Source organism: Oryctolagus cuniculus, chromosome 4, assembly GCF_964237555.1.
Source record: "Oryctolagus cuniculus chromosome 4, mOryCun1.1, whole genome shotgun sequence".
Taxonomy (NCBI): domain Eukaryota; kingdom Metazoa; phylum Chordata; class Mammalia; order Lagomorpha; family Leporidae; genus Oryctolagus; species Oryctolagus cuniculus.
This window is the reverse complement of record NC_091435.1, coordinates 143,584,384-143,597,475: the sequence shown is the minus strand read 5'-3', so window position 1 is coordinate 143,597,475 and position 13,092 is coordinate 143,584,384. Positions and strand designations below refer to the sequence as shown.

Sequence of the window (13,092 nt, the reverse complement as noted above, 5' to 3'; positions counted from 1 at the left end):
TGCTAACTACGGAGAATGGCCGGGGGCAGCACCACCCAGGTGGCTCCCAGCAGCACCATGCAGAGCATCCTCACCGTGTGGTAGCTGTGGGCACCTGTTTGCATGAGCAGCTGTTGCAGCGCGCTGATCATCTTGCGGCGCCGGCGGCTCTCCTCCCGCACGCCCTTGAGCTCATCGGCCTGTCGGCCCAGCTCTTGCTGGCCACGCTGCTGCTGGCCCAGGCTGGCCTGCAGCCGCGCCTCCAGCTGGGCAACGCTGGTGCTCAGGCAATCCTGGCAGTGCAGCAGGTACTCGATGATGAGCTGCGCCAGGCGCAGCACCTTCAGCAGCGCCGGGTCCACCGGCTGCCCGCAGCGGCTGCAGGTCTCCCGATCCAAGTTGCAGAAGGTGACCCCGGTGATGTTCTCCTGCAGAGTGGCCACGTCCAGCTCCCGGGCCACGCGGTCCACGTCCAGGGCGCTAATGCGCCTCCAGTCTATGCTTTCGCGGCGAGGCTGGAACTTGAAGGTAGGCAGTGTGTAAGCCCCAAAGAGGGGGCCGGTAAGGCCCTCAGTCGTGGGAAGCGGTGTCTGCATGGGCGGAGGAAGCCCCGGGCTCACCACCGGGGCAGGGTGCCACCAAGGCCACGGTAGCAAGCCAAAGAGCTGAGAGAGGGCCTAGAAAATAAGCAGAGAGTCCGTGTTAGGGAAGGTGTGTGTGGCAGGTACCATGCACCTGGTTGCAAGAGCCTAAGTGAGCCAGGATGAGGTGTCTGAGCAGCAACTACGGTGTATGTGGTCCTCAGTGGACCAACCCTCCATGCCCACCTCCGCTGCAAGAGTGCCTGGCAGAGGGGCGGAGACGGGAGCCGATGTAGGAGTGGATCCTTCTGCAACTCTACCTTTACCTCAAGAAAAAGCCCAACAACTTGCCCTGGGTGGTAGAGCCACATCATGTCCACCTGACGCACTCCTCCTCTGTAATCACAGAATTGCAATGGAACAAGGGTGGACTACATTTCCCAGCCTCCCCAGCAGGTATGATCACATGACCAGGTTCTCGCCAATGGGCTGTGAGTGAAATGTCTACCTTCCAGGAGGGGCTTACCTGGGGAAGCCTCTGCACAGATGGTGCTCAAACCATGCTGGGCTTTCTTAAAAACCTAATGGGTTAGTAAGGAGAGCTCCCATTTGCCACCAAAAGACATATTCTGCTTCCACATTCGCGATGGTTATAGGAATTGTTCCCTCACTCTGAAGTGTAATTTGATCAATGGGAATTTTAAATGAACATTCTACTATCAAGAATTACAATTTCCCCTACATACAAACTCAAATGTGCAATAGTGCTTATGAAAAAACTCATCATTGTAGTGTTTTTAGCAAAATAAAGTGCAAGAACAAAAAGAGAAAGCAAAGTACAAAATACAAATAGGGGATACAGACAGTATCTCAACACACTGAATTTCTATGTGGCTACTGATAAGCATGAGGCAGGCTCCTTTGTACTGCCATAGGGGCACTGGTTCGAGTCCCAGCTGCTCCACTTCCAATCCAGCTCTCTGCCACGGCCTGGGAAAGCAGAAAATGGCCCAAGTACTTGGGCCCCTGCACCCATGTGGGAAACCCAAAAGAAGCTCCTGGCTCCTGGCTTTGGATCAGCACAGCACCAGCTGTTGCAGCCAATTGGAGAGTGAACCAACGGATGGAAGACCTCTCTCTCTCTCTCTCTGCCTCTCCTCTCTCTGTGTAACTCTTTCAAATAAATAAATAAATTTTTAAAAAAAGTTTTTTCAAGACACATGAAGATACTTCTACAAGTTCATGAGAGATGGAATTAAAAGATAAGTTCATGTTGGTGCAAAAAAAATATTGCAACCCATGCTTACAAGGGCCTTCTAAAAGTTCATGGAAAATGTGTATAATGAAAAACCTAGGCATGGGCTTCAAAATTTTCAACATCAAATAAACTTCCCTTTGATTCCATTTTTCCACAACCTTTTGAAGTATCCTCATAGGTACAGTGTAGACATATATATTCACACACATGTCCTTTCATTTATGTTTTGATGATGTCAACATAATCATATTTAGTAACAACTTATAAAAATTATGCGTGTGTGCGTGTCACAACAGAAAGGGTGCCCATGAAGGAAGAAATAGGAGTGCAAACCGGGGATATTTAAATAAGTAGACGTATGACATGTGGGTCAGAAACAGACAGATTGACAGGTCTTACACAGAACAATGAGGAAAATGACACACACACAAATGACTTGCATTTGCCATAATTACATAGACTATGGTTATTTATGAGTCATAGATAGGATCCCTTTACACATATTCTTCCCTAAGTACAGACTATTTCTGGAAAAACATACAAGAAGCTGTTAACCTAGCTACTGCCAGGAAGCAGAAATAGAGGTTGGAGGACTTGCTACTCTTTCTTTCTTTCTTTCTTTCGTTCTTTTGTTCTTTCGTTCTTTCGTTCTTTTTTTACTGTTTATCTCTAGCCTAGCACAATCCGCCATTCCATAATCTGCCATCTTGGAATCCTATTCCTGGGGGACCTGATTTTTCACTTGCCACCTCTGTGCACTCTTCAGAGTTCTTCCCATCATCATCTGCTACTTTTACTGTTTCGTTCAAGTTTAAAACATAATTCGTGCTCTCAAGGAACTGAGAATCTGACTTGGACAACGAGAGGTACAAGCTACCCTGTGTGGTCAAGTTCCTTCTAGATGCTGTGCGACTTTCAAGTCTCGTGAAGAAGAAACGCCTTGAGGATAGAATAAGGCTGGGTTGGCAAAGAAGGGAGGGGCTCGAGGAAAGAGCCCCCTCTCACCAAGTCGCTGTCCGTGCCCGTCAGAGTCCGTGATGGGCCACCGTCTGCCTAGCTCACAAGGTGCCGTGAGACCCGAAGGAGACGCACTCAGCAATCGGCCAGTGACAGCCTCTCAGTGAGACACAAACCAAAACGCAAGCCTCCAGACAGCGGCTCTCAACCCCACGTCCCAGTCCTGAAAACTGCTGTCCGGACAGGCTGAGCAGCTTGGCCCAGGAGTGAAACCAGAGTGCAGAGGAAGGACGCCCTCAGGTGCGCCTGGCTCCAACGCTCGGGGACTTCACTCACTCAGCATTTGTTCTTGGCGCTATTTCTCCCAGAACTTTGCTTTGATCACATTTTCTGCTACCTTGTCCCTCGAACCTCCAGTTCACTCCCTCGTTCCCCACCAGGACGCCCTGTTTATAGCATGCCTACTCAGACCCAGCCTGGTGCTAGGCACCAGGACTACTGGTGTGTGATAACCACACACCCGCTCCCCACTGTGGAGCTCAGCGTGGCTCCTTCTTGCCACAGTACCGAATGCAAACCCCTCAGCCTGGTCTTGAGACTTCCCATGGGATGCCACAGACTCCCCCTCTTCCAGTGTCAGCTCCAGCCTTCCCCACCACATACGTCAGAAACAAAACCACCACAACAGAAGCACCCCCACCCTGGTCGTGAGAAGCTCAGCACACAAGTATCAGGTTAAGAAGAAAGGAGCCGGGTGACATGACGCTCACCATGCTTAGCTCCAAGCTGCAGCGGTGTCACTGGAACCCCAGACACAACTGCTCACAACAAGCCGTGCCTGGGAGCAACAGCAGGTTACCAGGTAGGCTGTGGGCGGACAAGGGTAACAGGACACCTGCTTCCTGTCCACCCCCAGCTCGTGAGCTCACCTGAGAATGTCACTGTTTAACTATTTAAGCTTTGGCCTCAGGTGTCTGCCAACAGCCCACTCTCTATAATAAGGCCAAGAATTCTCTTGACCATCTCCTTACTTGCTTTTTTTTTTTTTTTAAGATTTATGTATTTATCTGAAAGAGAGAGAGAGGTAGAGCCAGAGAGAGAAAGAGGTCTTCCATCCGCTGGTTCACTCCCCAAATGGCTGCAACGGCCAGAACTGAGCTTTCTCAGGCCATAGCAGAGAGCTGGATTGGAATTAGAGCAGCCGGGACTTGAACCAGCACCCATATGGGATGTCAGTGCTGCAGGCCAGGGCTTTAACCAGCTGTGCCACAGCGCCAGCACCCCTTCCTTATTTCCTTTTAAGGCAACTTCCAGTCTCTTCCTTGAACAGTGACTATTCTTTCAACTTTCCCCTAAGGCAGGGGTGCCAACACCTCCTTGAAATTCTGCTGTTCACTCACAATCCATTTCTCCCTGCACACCCTCGCAGGGGACAAGCCCACACAGCCACAGCTTCAGCTGCTGTAAGCCTCCGCTAGGCAGAGCCTCAGCCATTCCCAACCTTCTTTCCCCTGACCCTTCTGTTTCATGTGACCTGTAGACCCAATCCTGCTGTGCAGATCATACTGCAAACCCATCATCAACTGCAAACCCCAGATCCACCAGGACCAGGAAAGCCACATTACATGCATGTATGAGAGACACCACAGTATGAGCTTGATGACCAGTGGGAACGAGTTCCCCATCCTAGTGTTCAAGACACAACAAGGCGTGGTGCTCAAGGCATGCTCCCTACACCTGCGGTGTCAGCTCTCCCCAGGAACTTGTTAAGAGATGCAGATCCCAACCAAGATCTGCTACAGTAGGAAGTGTCAGGACAGCAGGTGTTGGAATTGTGGCCAGCTGGGAAGTGAACACCCTGTTTAAAACAGCAGCCACCAGGGGCCTGGCACTGTGGCGTAGCAGGTAAAGCCACCGTCTCCAGTGCCGGCATCCTATATGGGCGCCGGTTTGAGTCCTGGCTGCCCCACTTCTGATCCAGCTCTCTGCTATGGCCTGGGAAAGCAGTAGAGGATGACCCAAGTCCTTGGGCCCCTACACCTGCGTGGGAGACCCAGAAGAAGCTCCCAGCTCCTGGCTTTGAATCAGCCCAGCTCTTGCCATTGAGGACATTTGGGGAGTGAACCAGTGGATGGAAGACCTCTCTCTCTCTCTCTCTCTCTCTCTCTGTCTTTCTCTCTGTGTGTGTCTCTCTCTCTGCCCCTGCCTCTCTGTAACTCTGCCTTTCAAATAAATAAATCTTAAAAGGGGGGGGGGGGGGGCAGCGCCATGGCGCAGTAGATTAATTCTCTGCCTGCAGTGCAGCATCCCATATGGGCACTGGTTCTAGTCCCAGATGCTCCTCTTCCAGTCCAGCTCTCTGCTGTGGCCCGGGAAGGCAGTGGAGGACGGCCCAAGTGCCATCTGCACCCGCATGGGAGACCAGGAGGAAGCACCTGGCTCCTGGCTTCAGATCAGCGCAGCTCCGGCCGTGGCGGTCATTTGGGGAGTGAACCAATGGAAGGAAGACCTTTCTCTCTGTCTCTCCCTCTCACTGTCTGCAACTCTACCTCTCAAATAAATAAATAAAATATAAAAAAAAAAAAACTGGCAGCCACCACTGGCCTTCAGCCATCTGGGACTGTGTTCCTGATGGGCTAATGCTAAGTTCACTGAGAATGGCATTCAGAGACTATGAACTGCTTCCAAACTACCTTTCCCGCTGCGTCTCCCATTTACCCTATTCCTTTCTGTCCACACTTGCATCCCTCTGGGCTGGTTATTTTGTGCTTTACAAAAAAGTAACTAATGAAATTCACAGAACAACTCCTTAAGGAGGCGCTGTTATTATCTGAGCCACAGAGATGTAAGGAAGTCCAGAGGCAAGATTCAAACCCAGGCAGCCTGGCTCCAGGCCGGGCTGTTAGCCACTGTTCTGTGCTGGCCTCTGTCACCTCCTCGGCTCCTGCCCAAGGTGGATGCACACTACAAAGCCCTGCTCACCGTGATTGCCACCATCAATCCCTTCTAGGCCCACAGTCAAACTTCCTTGCCCCTCCCCACCGGCTCCGGAGCACCTGGCATACATTCTGTTGTATACAGACACGAAGCTCAGAGAAGCTAAGGGACCATTCCCAAGTCACTCGGCCATGTGGGTACTTAGAAAGCTTATTGGGGGTGGAAGCTGTGGCTTAGGAGGTTGCCACCACTTGGGCTGCCATCACCTAGCAATGTGCCAGTTCAAGTTGCAACTACTCCACTTTCCACGAGTATATCCTAGGAGGGGGCAGACAATGGCTCAAGTGCTTGGGCCCTGACACACGGGGAAGGCTGCGCCCCATTCATGCATCTGTCCTACCAGCAATGATTCCTGAGCCCCATGACTGGCACCCGGAATTGATGGTGACCCAGGTAACATCATTAATGAAAATAGCTAGCGTTTCTAGAGCTCTACTGAGCTCCATGCTTTACATTCACGATCCCGCTTAACTCCCACTATGGCCCAATATACAGATGGAGAAACTGAGAGTGAACAAAGGGAAATGACTTCCCCACAATCACACACAGCTTCTAAATGGCAGTGTCTGGCTCCAAATCTATTCTCCAGGACAAACAGAAAAACACACAGAAAATGCCCTATGGAGTGGTCAGTGCCAGGACACAGGCTAGGCAAGGCTGCTGTGGGAGCACCAAGGAGGGGCCACAGTAGACAATCCTGCCTCTGTCCCCTCCTCTTCCCCTGCTGTGCAGCTTACCTGGGCTGAGACCAGGGCTTATCTGTATCTGTTGTACCCCAGTCCCTAGACTATCACCCAGAGCTGAAACTGCTACTGAACCGGGCAAAACTGTCAACACTTGAGAACATGTGCCTCAGGGCTGGCGCTGTGGCACAGCAACACTGGCATCCCATACAGGTGCTAGTTCAAGTCCTGGCTGTTCCACTTCTGATCTGGCTCCCCGCTAACGTGCCTGAAGAAGCAGCACAAGATGGCCCAAGTCCTTGGGTCCCTGCCACCCACATGGGAGATCCAGAAGAAGCTCCTGGCTCCTGGCTTTGGCCTGGCCCAGCCCTGGCGGTTGCAGCCATTTGGGAAGTGAATCAGCAGATAAAAAGATTCTCATTGCCTCTGCCTCTGCCTCTGCCTCTGCCTCTCTCTCTCCCCACCTCTCTCTGTAACTCTGCATTTCAAATAAATAATAATTCTTTAAAAAAATACCTGCCTCAAAATTCTATATTATTGAGCCCCTAAAGAAACAAGACTATGGACCACCAAACATTAGGAAAAGTGAAAGTGGAGCCAGGAGCCCTTCACTGGAACTCACTGGAAGGAAATGCATTCAGACAGTGGAACTCTGGGTTGGTCCCCTCTGTGTTCACGGAGTGGTTCCCACTGGCTCCTGCTGAGAGCTTAGAAACAGGAACCGTCACAGGTGGCTGAGGCACATCAGTGAGAGGCCCTGGCTCATGCTGACTGCGGCTCAGTGTTGTGGCCTGACCCTGACAAGCTCTTACCCCTCGGCGTTTGACCTCTGTGCACACAGAGGATAGCAGCCCCACTCCCAGGTATGTAGAATTCTGACTTAGGGATCCGAGGTCATGAGGTTTTACTGCAGCTCAAATGTATCATTTCTGGAGCAGGTGTTGGGCTTAGCAACTTCAGTTGCCACTGGGGATGCCCGCATCCCATATCATAGTGCCTGCTTTGAGTTCCAGCTACTCAGCTTCCAGTGCAGCTTCCTGTTAATCCTGGGAGGCAGCAGATGATGGTGTCCCCAGTCCTGGAGTCCCTGCCATCCACATAGGAGACCCAGATTGAGGTCTAGGCTCCTGGCCCAGCCCTGGCTGGTGCTGCCATTTGAGGACTCAACCAATGCAGGTGGAAGAGCTCTCTGTCTCTCTGTGTTTCCACCCTGTCTCTCCACCTTTCAAATAGAATACAATAAATTTTTAAACAATTTAAGTATCCCTCCAGTCTTCCTCTAGAATGGTAAGAGCGCAATTCTCAGAAGTCTTGGTGTTCTTGCAGCAAAAGATGGAGCTGAACTGTGGGACAGTAGGAATCTGAAGATGCAGATGATATGACAGAAGCCGCTAGCATTCATCAATCTTTGTGCTAGGCACTACGCCAGCCCTCCAAAGTCCTGTTTCTAGCCCAAATACAGCCTTATAAGTAATTATGATTTGCCCCATTTGACAGATGCAGAAACAGGCTCAGAGATGCTAAGAGACCATCCCCAAGTCACTCAGCCATGTGGGTATTTAGAAAATTCACGGGGGTGGAAGCTGTGGCTTAGCAGGTCGCCACCACTTGGGCTGCCCACGTCACCTAGCAGGGTGCCAGTTCGAGTTCCAACTACTTTGCTTTCCACTAGTGCATCCTGGGAAGCAACAGATCATGGCTCAAGTGCTTGGGCCCTGATACCCAAGTGGAAGACCTGCATGGAGTTCTGAGTCCCTGGTTTTGGACTGGTCCCGCCCTATCTGAAGTGAGCATTTGGGGAGTGAATCAGCAGATGGAAGAACTCTGTGTGTGTGTGTGTGTGTGTGTGTGTATTTGTCTGTCACTTTGTCTTTCAAGTAGATGAGAGTAAATCAAATAAATTTTTTTTAAAAGTTTGTGGGAGGCCAGCGCCGCGGCTCAATAGGCTAACCCTCCACCTAGCGGCGCTGGCACACCAGGTTCTAGTCCCGGCCGGGGCGCCGGATTCTTTCCTGGTTGCCCCTCTTCCAGGCCAGCTCTCTGCTGTGGCCCAGGAAGACAGTGGAGGATGGCCCAAGTGCTTGGACCCTGCACCCCATGGGAGACCAGGAGAAGCGCCTGGCTCCTGCCTTCAGATCAGCACGGTGCGCCGGCCGCAGCGTGCCAGCCACGGCGGCCATTGGAGGGTGAACCCACGGCAAAGGAAGACCTTTCTCTCTGTCTCTCTCTCTCACTATCCACTCTGCCTGTCAGAAAAAAAAAAAGTTTTTGGGAAAGAAGAATTTTAAAACATTTATTTTGCTGCAAAAAAATTTCAAAAGCATGCATATGACAGGTCTTCAAAGGGTTCAGGAATGCAGTTTATGAAAAAAAATGCATTTCAAAAAATTTGCCTCAAAAATAACATATTTCCTAATTCCATTTTCCCAAGAATTTTTTTTAAAGAATTCTTTCTTAATTTGAAAGGCAGAATCTCAGAGACAGAGAAAGAGATCTTCCATCAGCTGGTTTACTCCCCAAATGACCACAACAGCCAGGGCTAGGCCAGGCTAAGGCCAGGAACCAGGAACTCCATCCAGGTCTCCCACAGGGGTGGCAGGGGCCCAAATACTTGGGCCATCCTCTGCTCCTTTCCCAGGTGCATTAATAGGGAATTGGACTGTTAGTGGAGCAGCCAGGACTCTAACCAGTGCCCACATGGGATGACAAGCCATGAGGCTTAACCTGCTGCACCACAACACTGGTTCCCCAAGAACTTTTTGAAGTATTCTCCTACTAAGTAATGCAGCCAAAATGCAAACCAAGTTCTGTGTGCTCCCAAAGCTTAGGAATTATGCCAAACTACCCCACAACAATGATGACGATGCTGACAACATACAAATGATTTCTCATTATGGAAACTGCAATACAATACCTGAGACTTCTTGACCAAAAAGCAGGAGCTGGCAACGTCTACAGCCGATCACGCTGGAGACTCTACGTTCTCCCTGGATCTCAGCAGGGCTTGGCTGGATAACGCCCAGCTCCACAGCTTGCGTCCTGGTTGGGACAGACAGAAGACAAAGCTAAGTGAGAGTACTACAGGTTACCTGGAAACCGCACCTCCCCCAGTGGGGTGGGGAGTGAGGGCACAGAGCTTTTTCCTCCAGATTGAATTCTTAGCAGACTGCATCGCCCACGCCTGGGAACAGAAACACGAGAGATGATTCACTACCATTGGGAAATCTGAAGCTATGCTAACCACCCCTGGATGTCTTGATGGAGTCCCAGGGAACTTCCCGATCCTAGATCAGTATCACGAATCCCTGAGTCAAAAGACTTGTGCTAGCATCCCCAGCTTGCTTCAATGCTCAAGAGCTGTTTCTACCTGCAGCAATCCCACACCCAACATAGAAAACCCATCCATCACCTGTGCGTGGCGCACACCCCTCCCAAGGCAGCCATTTTGCTGAGAGACTGCCTGGCTGGTCTGAAACCCGCCCTCCAACAATCTGTCAAAGATAACTGCCACGAAATTAGCTGAAGACCGGATCTTTACATCCAAACTGAACGTTAACCACCATCACTACGCTGCCCCTTTGTTACCTTCTCTGCTTTCAAGAATGCAGCCAGAAAACATGGAGGGAGCCGAGTTTCCAAGGCAGCTGCCAGGCAATCATTGACAGACCTGCCCTGGCTGCCAGCTAACTTCAGCGGTGCCTGCCCAGGGGAGCCCAGGCGTGTCATTAGCGCTAATGGTTGTGGCTGCCAAGGAGACCTGCCCTGGGTTTGCAAACAGGCTGTGCACACACTGCAGGCAAGGGGACCCTAGAGAACACAGTGGAGCCAAGAAGGACCCAGGAGCTCTCCTGGAGCACAACCCACACAGACCTTGCACTTGAGCTTGGATTCTTTTGTTTTCTAAAGAACAGACTCCCCTTTTCTGCTTTTCCCTGTCCCTCCTGGAGGCTGCACCCACTCCCAGAACCCTCAAGCCACAAAAACAACTTGAAGGAGGCCCCTCTAACAGACGGGTGTCTATGGTTTTGTCAAAAGCTCGCTGTTAAGTTTTGCCACAAAAGGATTTTCTTTAAAATAAAAACAGGGGTAGAGATTTGATTGCTGTGCCTTGAGACTGTTAAAGAAGAGGAATGGGTGGTGGTGTGACCTACCCTTCTAGATGCAAAATTGTCAAAACAAACTGCTTTCCACATCTGAAAGACAACTGGCTTAGAAAATACTCGTGTTGGAGCCAGTGTTGGGCCCAAGCTAGTCAAGCCGCTGCCTGCAATGCCGGCAATCCATAGGATGCGGGTTCAAATCCCAGCTGCTCCACTTCCCATCCAAGCTCCCTGCTAATGCACCTGGGAGAGCAGAGGAAAATGACCTAAGTCCTTGGGCCCCTGCACCCACATGAGAGAACCAGAAAAAGTTCCTGGCTCTGGCTCTGGCCTGGCCCGGCCCAGCCTCAGCCCCAGCCATTGCGGCCATGTGGGGAGTGAACCAGCAAACCAGCAGATGGAAGATATCTCTCTCTCTCTCTCTCTCTCTCACTCTTCCTTTCCCCCTACCCCCACCCATAGCTCTGACTTTCAAATAAATCTTAAAAAAAAAAAAAAAAGTTCGTATTTGCTATTACATGAAGGAGTTTACATGAAATCTTGCTGGCCGGCGCCGCAGCTCACTAGGCTAATCCTCCGCCTTGTGGCGCTGGCACACCAGGTTCTAGTCCCGGTTGCCCCTCTTCCAGGCCAGCTCTCTGCTGTGGCCAGGGAGTGCAGAGGAGGATGGCCCAAATCTTTGGGAGACCAGGATAAGTACCTGGCTCCTGCCATCGGATCAGCGCGGTACATCGGCCGCAGTGCGCCAGCCACGGCAGCCATTGGAAGGTGAACCAACGGCAAAGGAAGACCTTTCTCTCTGTCTCTCTCTCTCACTGTCCACTCTGCCTGTCAAAAAGAAAAAAGAAAGGAATCTTGCTGATTTCTCCCTTGTCAGTGCCTAGGCCAGAGCCCCCAGTGGAGCTGCCAGGCTGAGTGACAGGCGTGGCACAGTAGGTCCTCACAGGGAGGCTCAGAACGGCCCACAACCCAACCTGTCCCCTTCCCTGCCCCGTCAGCTTGAGTGGAGCCACAAACCAACCTTTTGACCAAATTTCAGCTCCATGGCAGAACCCACAGCTCATGCTGCATATACGAATTCAGGTTTCTATTCCAAAGCTGCAACTTCATGGGGCTCTTTTATCTAGTGAGGTGTATCCAAAACTGTTTCCCCATGAGGGAGATGGTCCCAGGCCCTCAGTGCTAACAGGGACGGGCCAAAGGCTGCGGCAGCCGCTGGACAGGAGGGCCAGCCTGGTGGAGGCAGGGCTGTTCTCGCTGGCCGGTCCTCAGCAGAAGAGGGGGTAGAAAGGTGCTGAGGTCTAGCACCCCCAATGGGAGACCAGCCAGGCTGCCTGTGGGGGGTGGGGGTGGGTTCCAAGGCCTCACACTCACCTGCCACTCATGCAAATCCTGTTAGAAAGGGAGATGCAGCCGACCACACAGGGGCAGCACAGGCCTTGTACCCCTAAGGGGTTTTCCTGAAGGAAGTCCCCACTCAGGACTCCAGCTCAGAGCTCATAGACACCCCACCCCACCCCGCCCAGCCCCTGGATTCTGGACCCTTTTCTCGCACTAACCAATCAAGTCTCATGTCAAATCCCACGTGGGGTGCCAACGTGCTTGTTTATAAATCATCTCAGTACCCGACCTGCGCAAGTCAAAATCATCACGCCCCCCAAATCACTTAACTGTTTGCCAGAAGTAAAAGCCCCAGGCCGTCCTCCGGGTCTTAGGAATCAGTCACTCTGGGTCCCTAGCAGGCCGAGCCGAGCCGGGGCGCAGGCGGTGTCTGGAGCCACGCGTGGCCGACCTCATGCGGCCCGGGCCCGGGCCGGGATCCTTCCGACTGCTGCGCCGCTACCCAGCCGCTCTGCTCCCCAGATGCATTCCTAGCATAGTTTTCCCGGGCGGCCCGGGCTCGCCTTGGGGTCACCCGGAGCCGGGAGCAGCGGGGAAAGGTCTGGAGTCGCTGGCGCCGGCCCGAGGGGTTCTTCCCAGCTCTGCGCCCGCCGCTCGCCGCCTAGGGTCTCCCGCGCCTCCTGCTCCCGCCACGGCCGCCCACGCCACTCCGAGAAGAGGTGGAGCCTCGCCCCGCGCGCCCCATCCGGGGACGAGCTGTTCCGAGGCCTGGAGCGGATGGGGGAAGGAGGGAATGCCACGTTGAACTCGTTAGGAAGACCCAAGCCCCCCACCGGAGCGTTCTCTGGCCTGGCCGAGCCGCTGGGCCGCGCGCAGCCCGGAGGCGGGACGAGCTGTGGCCTCCCCCACCCGGAGACCCGCACACGTCCGGGGTAGCCGCGGGCCTGCTCTGCCCTGGGACCGCGGGTGCGCCCCGCATCCCGCCCCGCCTGCCCGCCCTGGCTTTGGACCAGGACCGGGCTAGGAGCTCCTCCCGGAGCGCCTGGATCTGCTCTGGCCACAGCCGCCTTGGTCGCAGGCACTCCCCTTGCTCCCTCCTGGAAGCAGCCCTGATCCGTTCCCGTGAGCAATCTTGGCCCAGCTGGGCCTCAGAATCCTGGGGCTTCTTTCTGTTGCTTCCAAGCCTTGCCCACCAC

The 13,092-nt window shown here is 52.8% G+C and overlaps 1 protein-coding gene across 6 annotated transcripts in view; it reads right to left on the bottom strand.

Moving 5' to 3' along the window:
• DZIP1L (DAZ interacting zinc finger protein 1 like) overlaps nt 1–12,863 on the bottom strand; it is a 41,815-nt gene extending 28,952 nt beyond the window's left edge. Inside the window, exons 1-3 of one of the 6 annotated variants that reach the window (XM_070073214.1) lie at nt 12,227–12,863; nt 9,370–9,494; nt 75–656 (exon numbers count right to left, since the gene is read on the bottom strand). In XM_070073214.1, the coding sequence (XP_069929315.1) occupies nt 75–575 (501 nt within the window). In that variant the 5' untranslated portion in view covers nt 576–656; nt 9,370–9,494; nt 12,227–12,863. Of the gene's footprint in view, nt 1–74; nt 657–9,369; nt 9,495–10,040; nt 10,997–12,226 lie in introns of those variants that run through there. The other 5 variants (XM_070073213.1, XM_070073211.1, XM_051818627.2 and 2 more) reach the window with 5 other exon arrangements.
• Nucleotides 12,864–13,092: the final 229 nt, after the last annotated feature.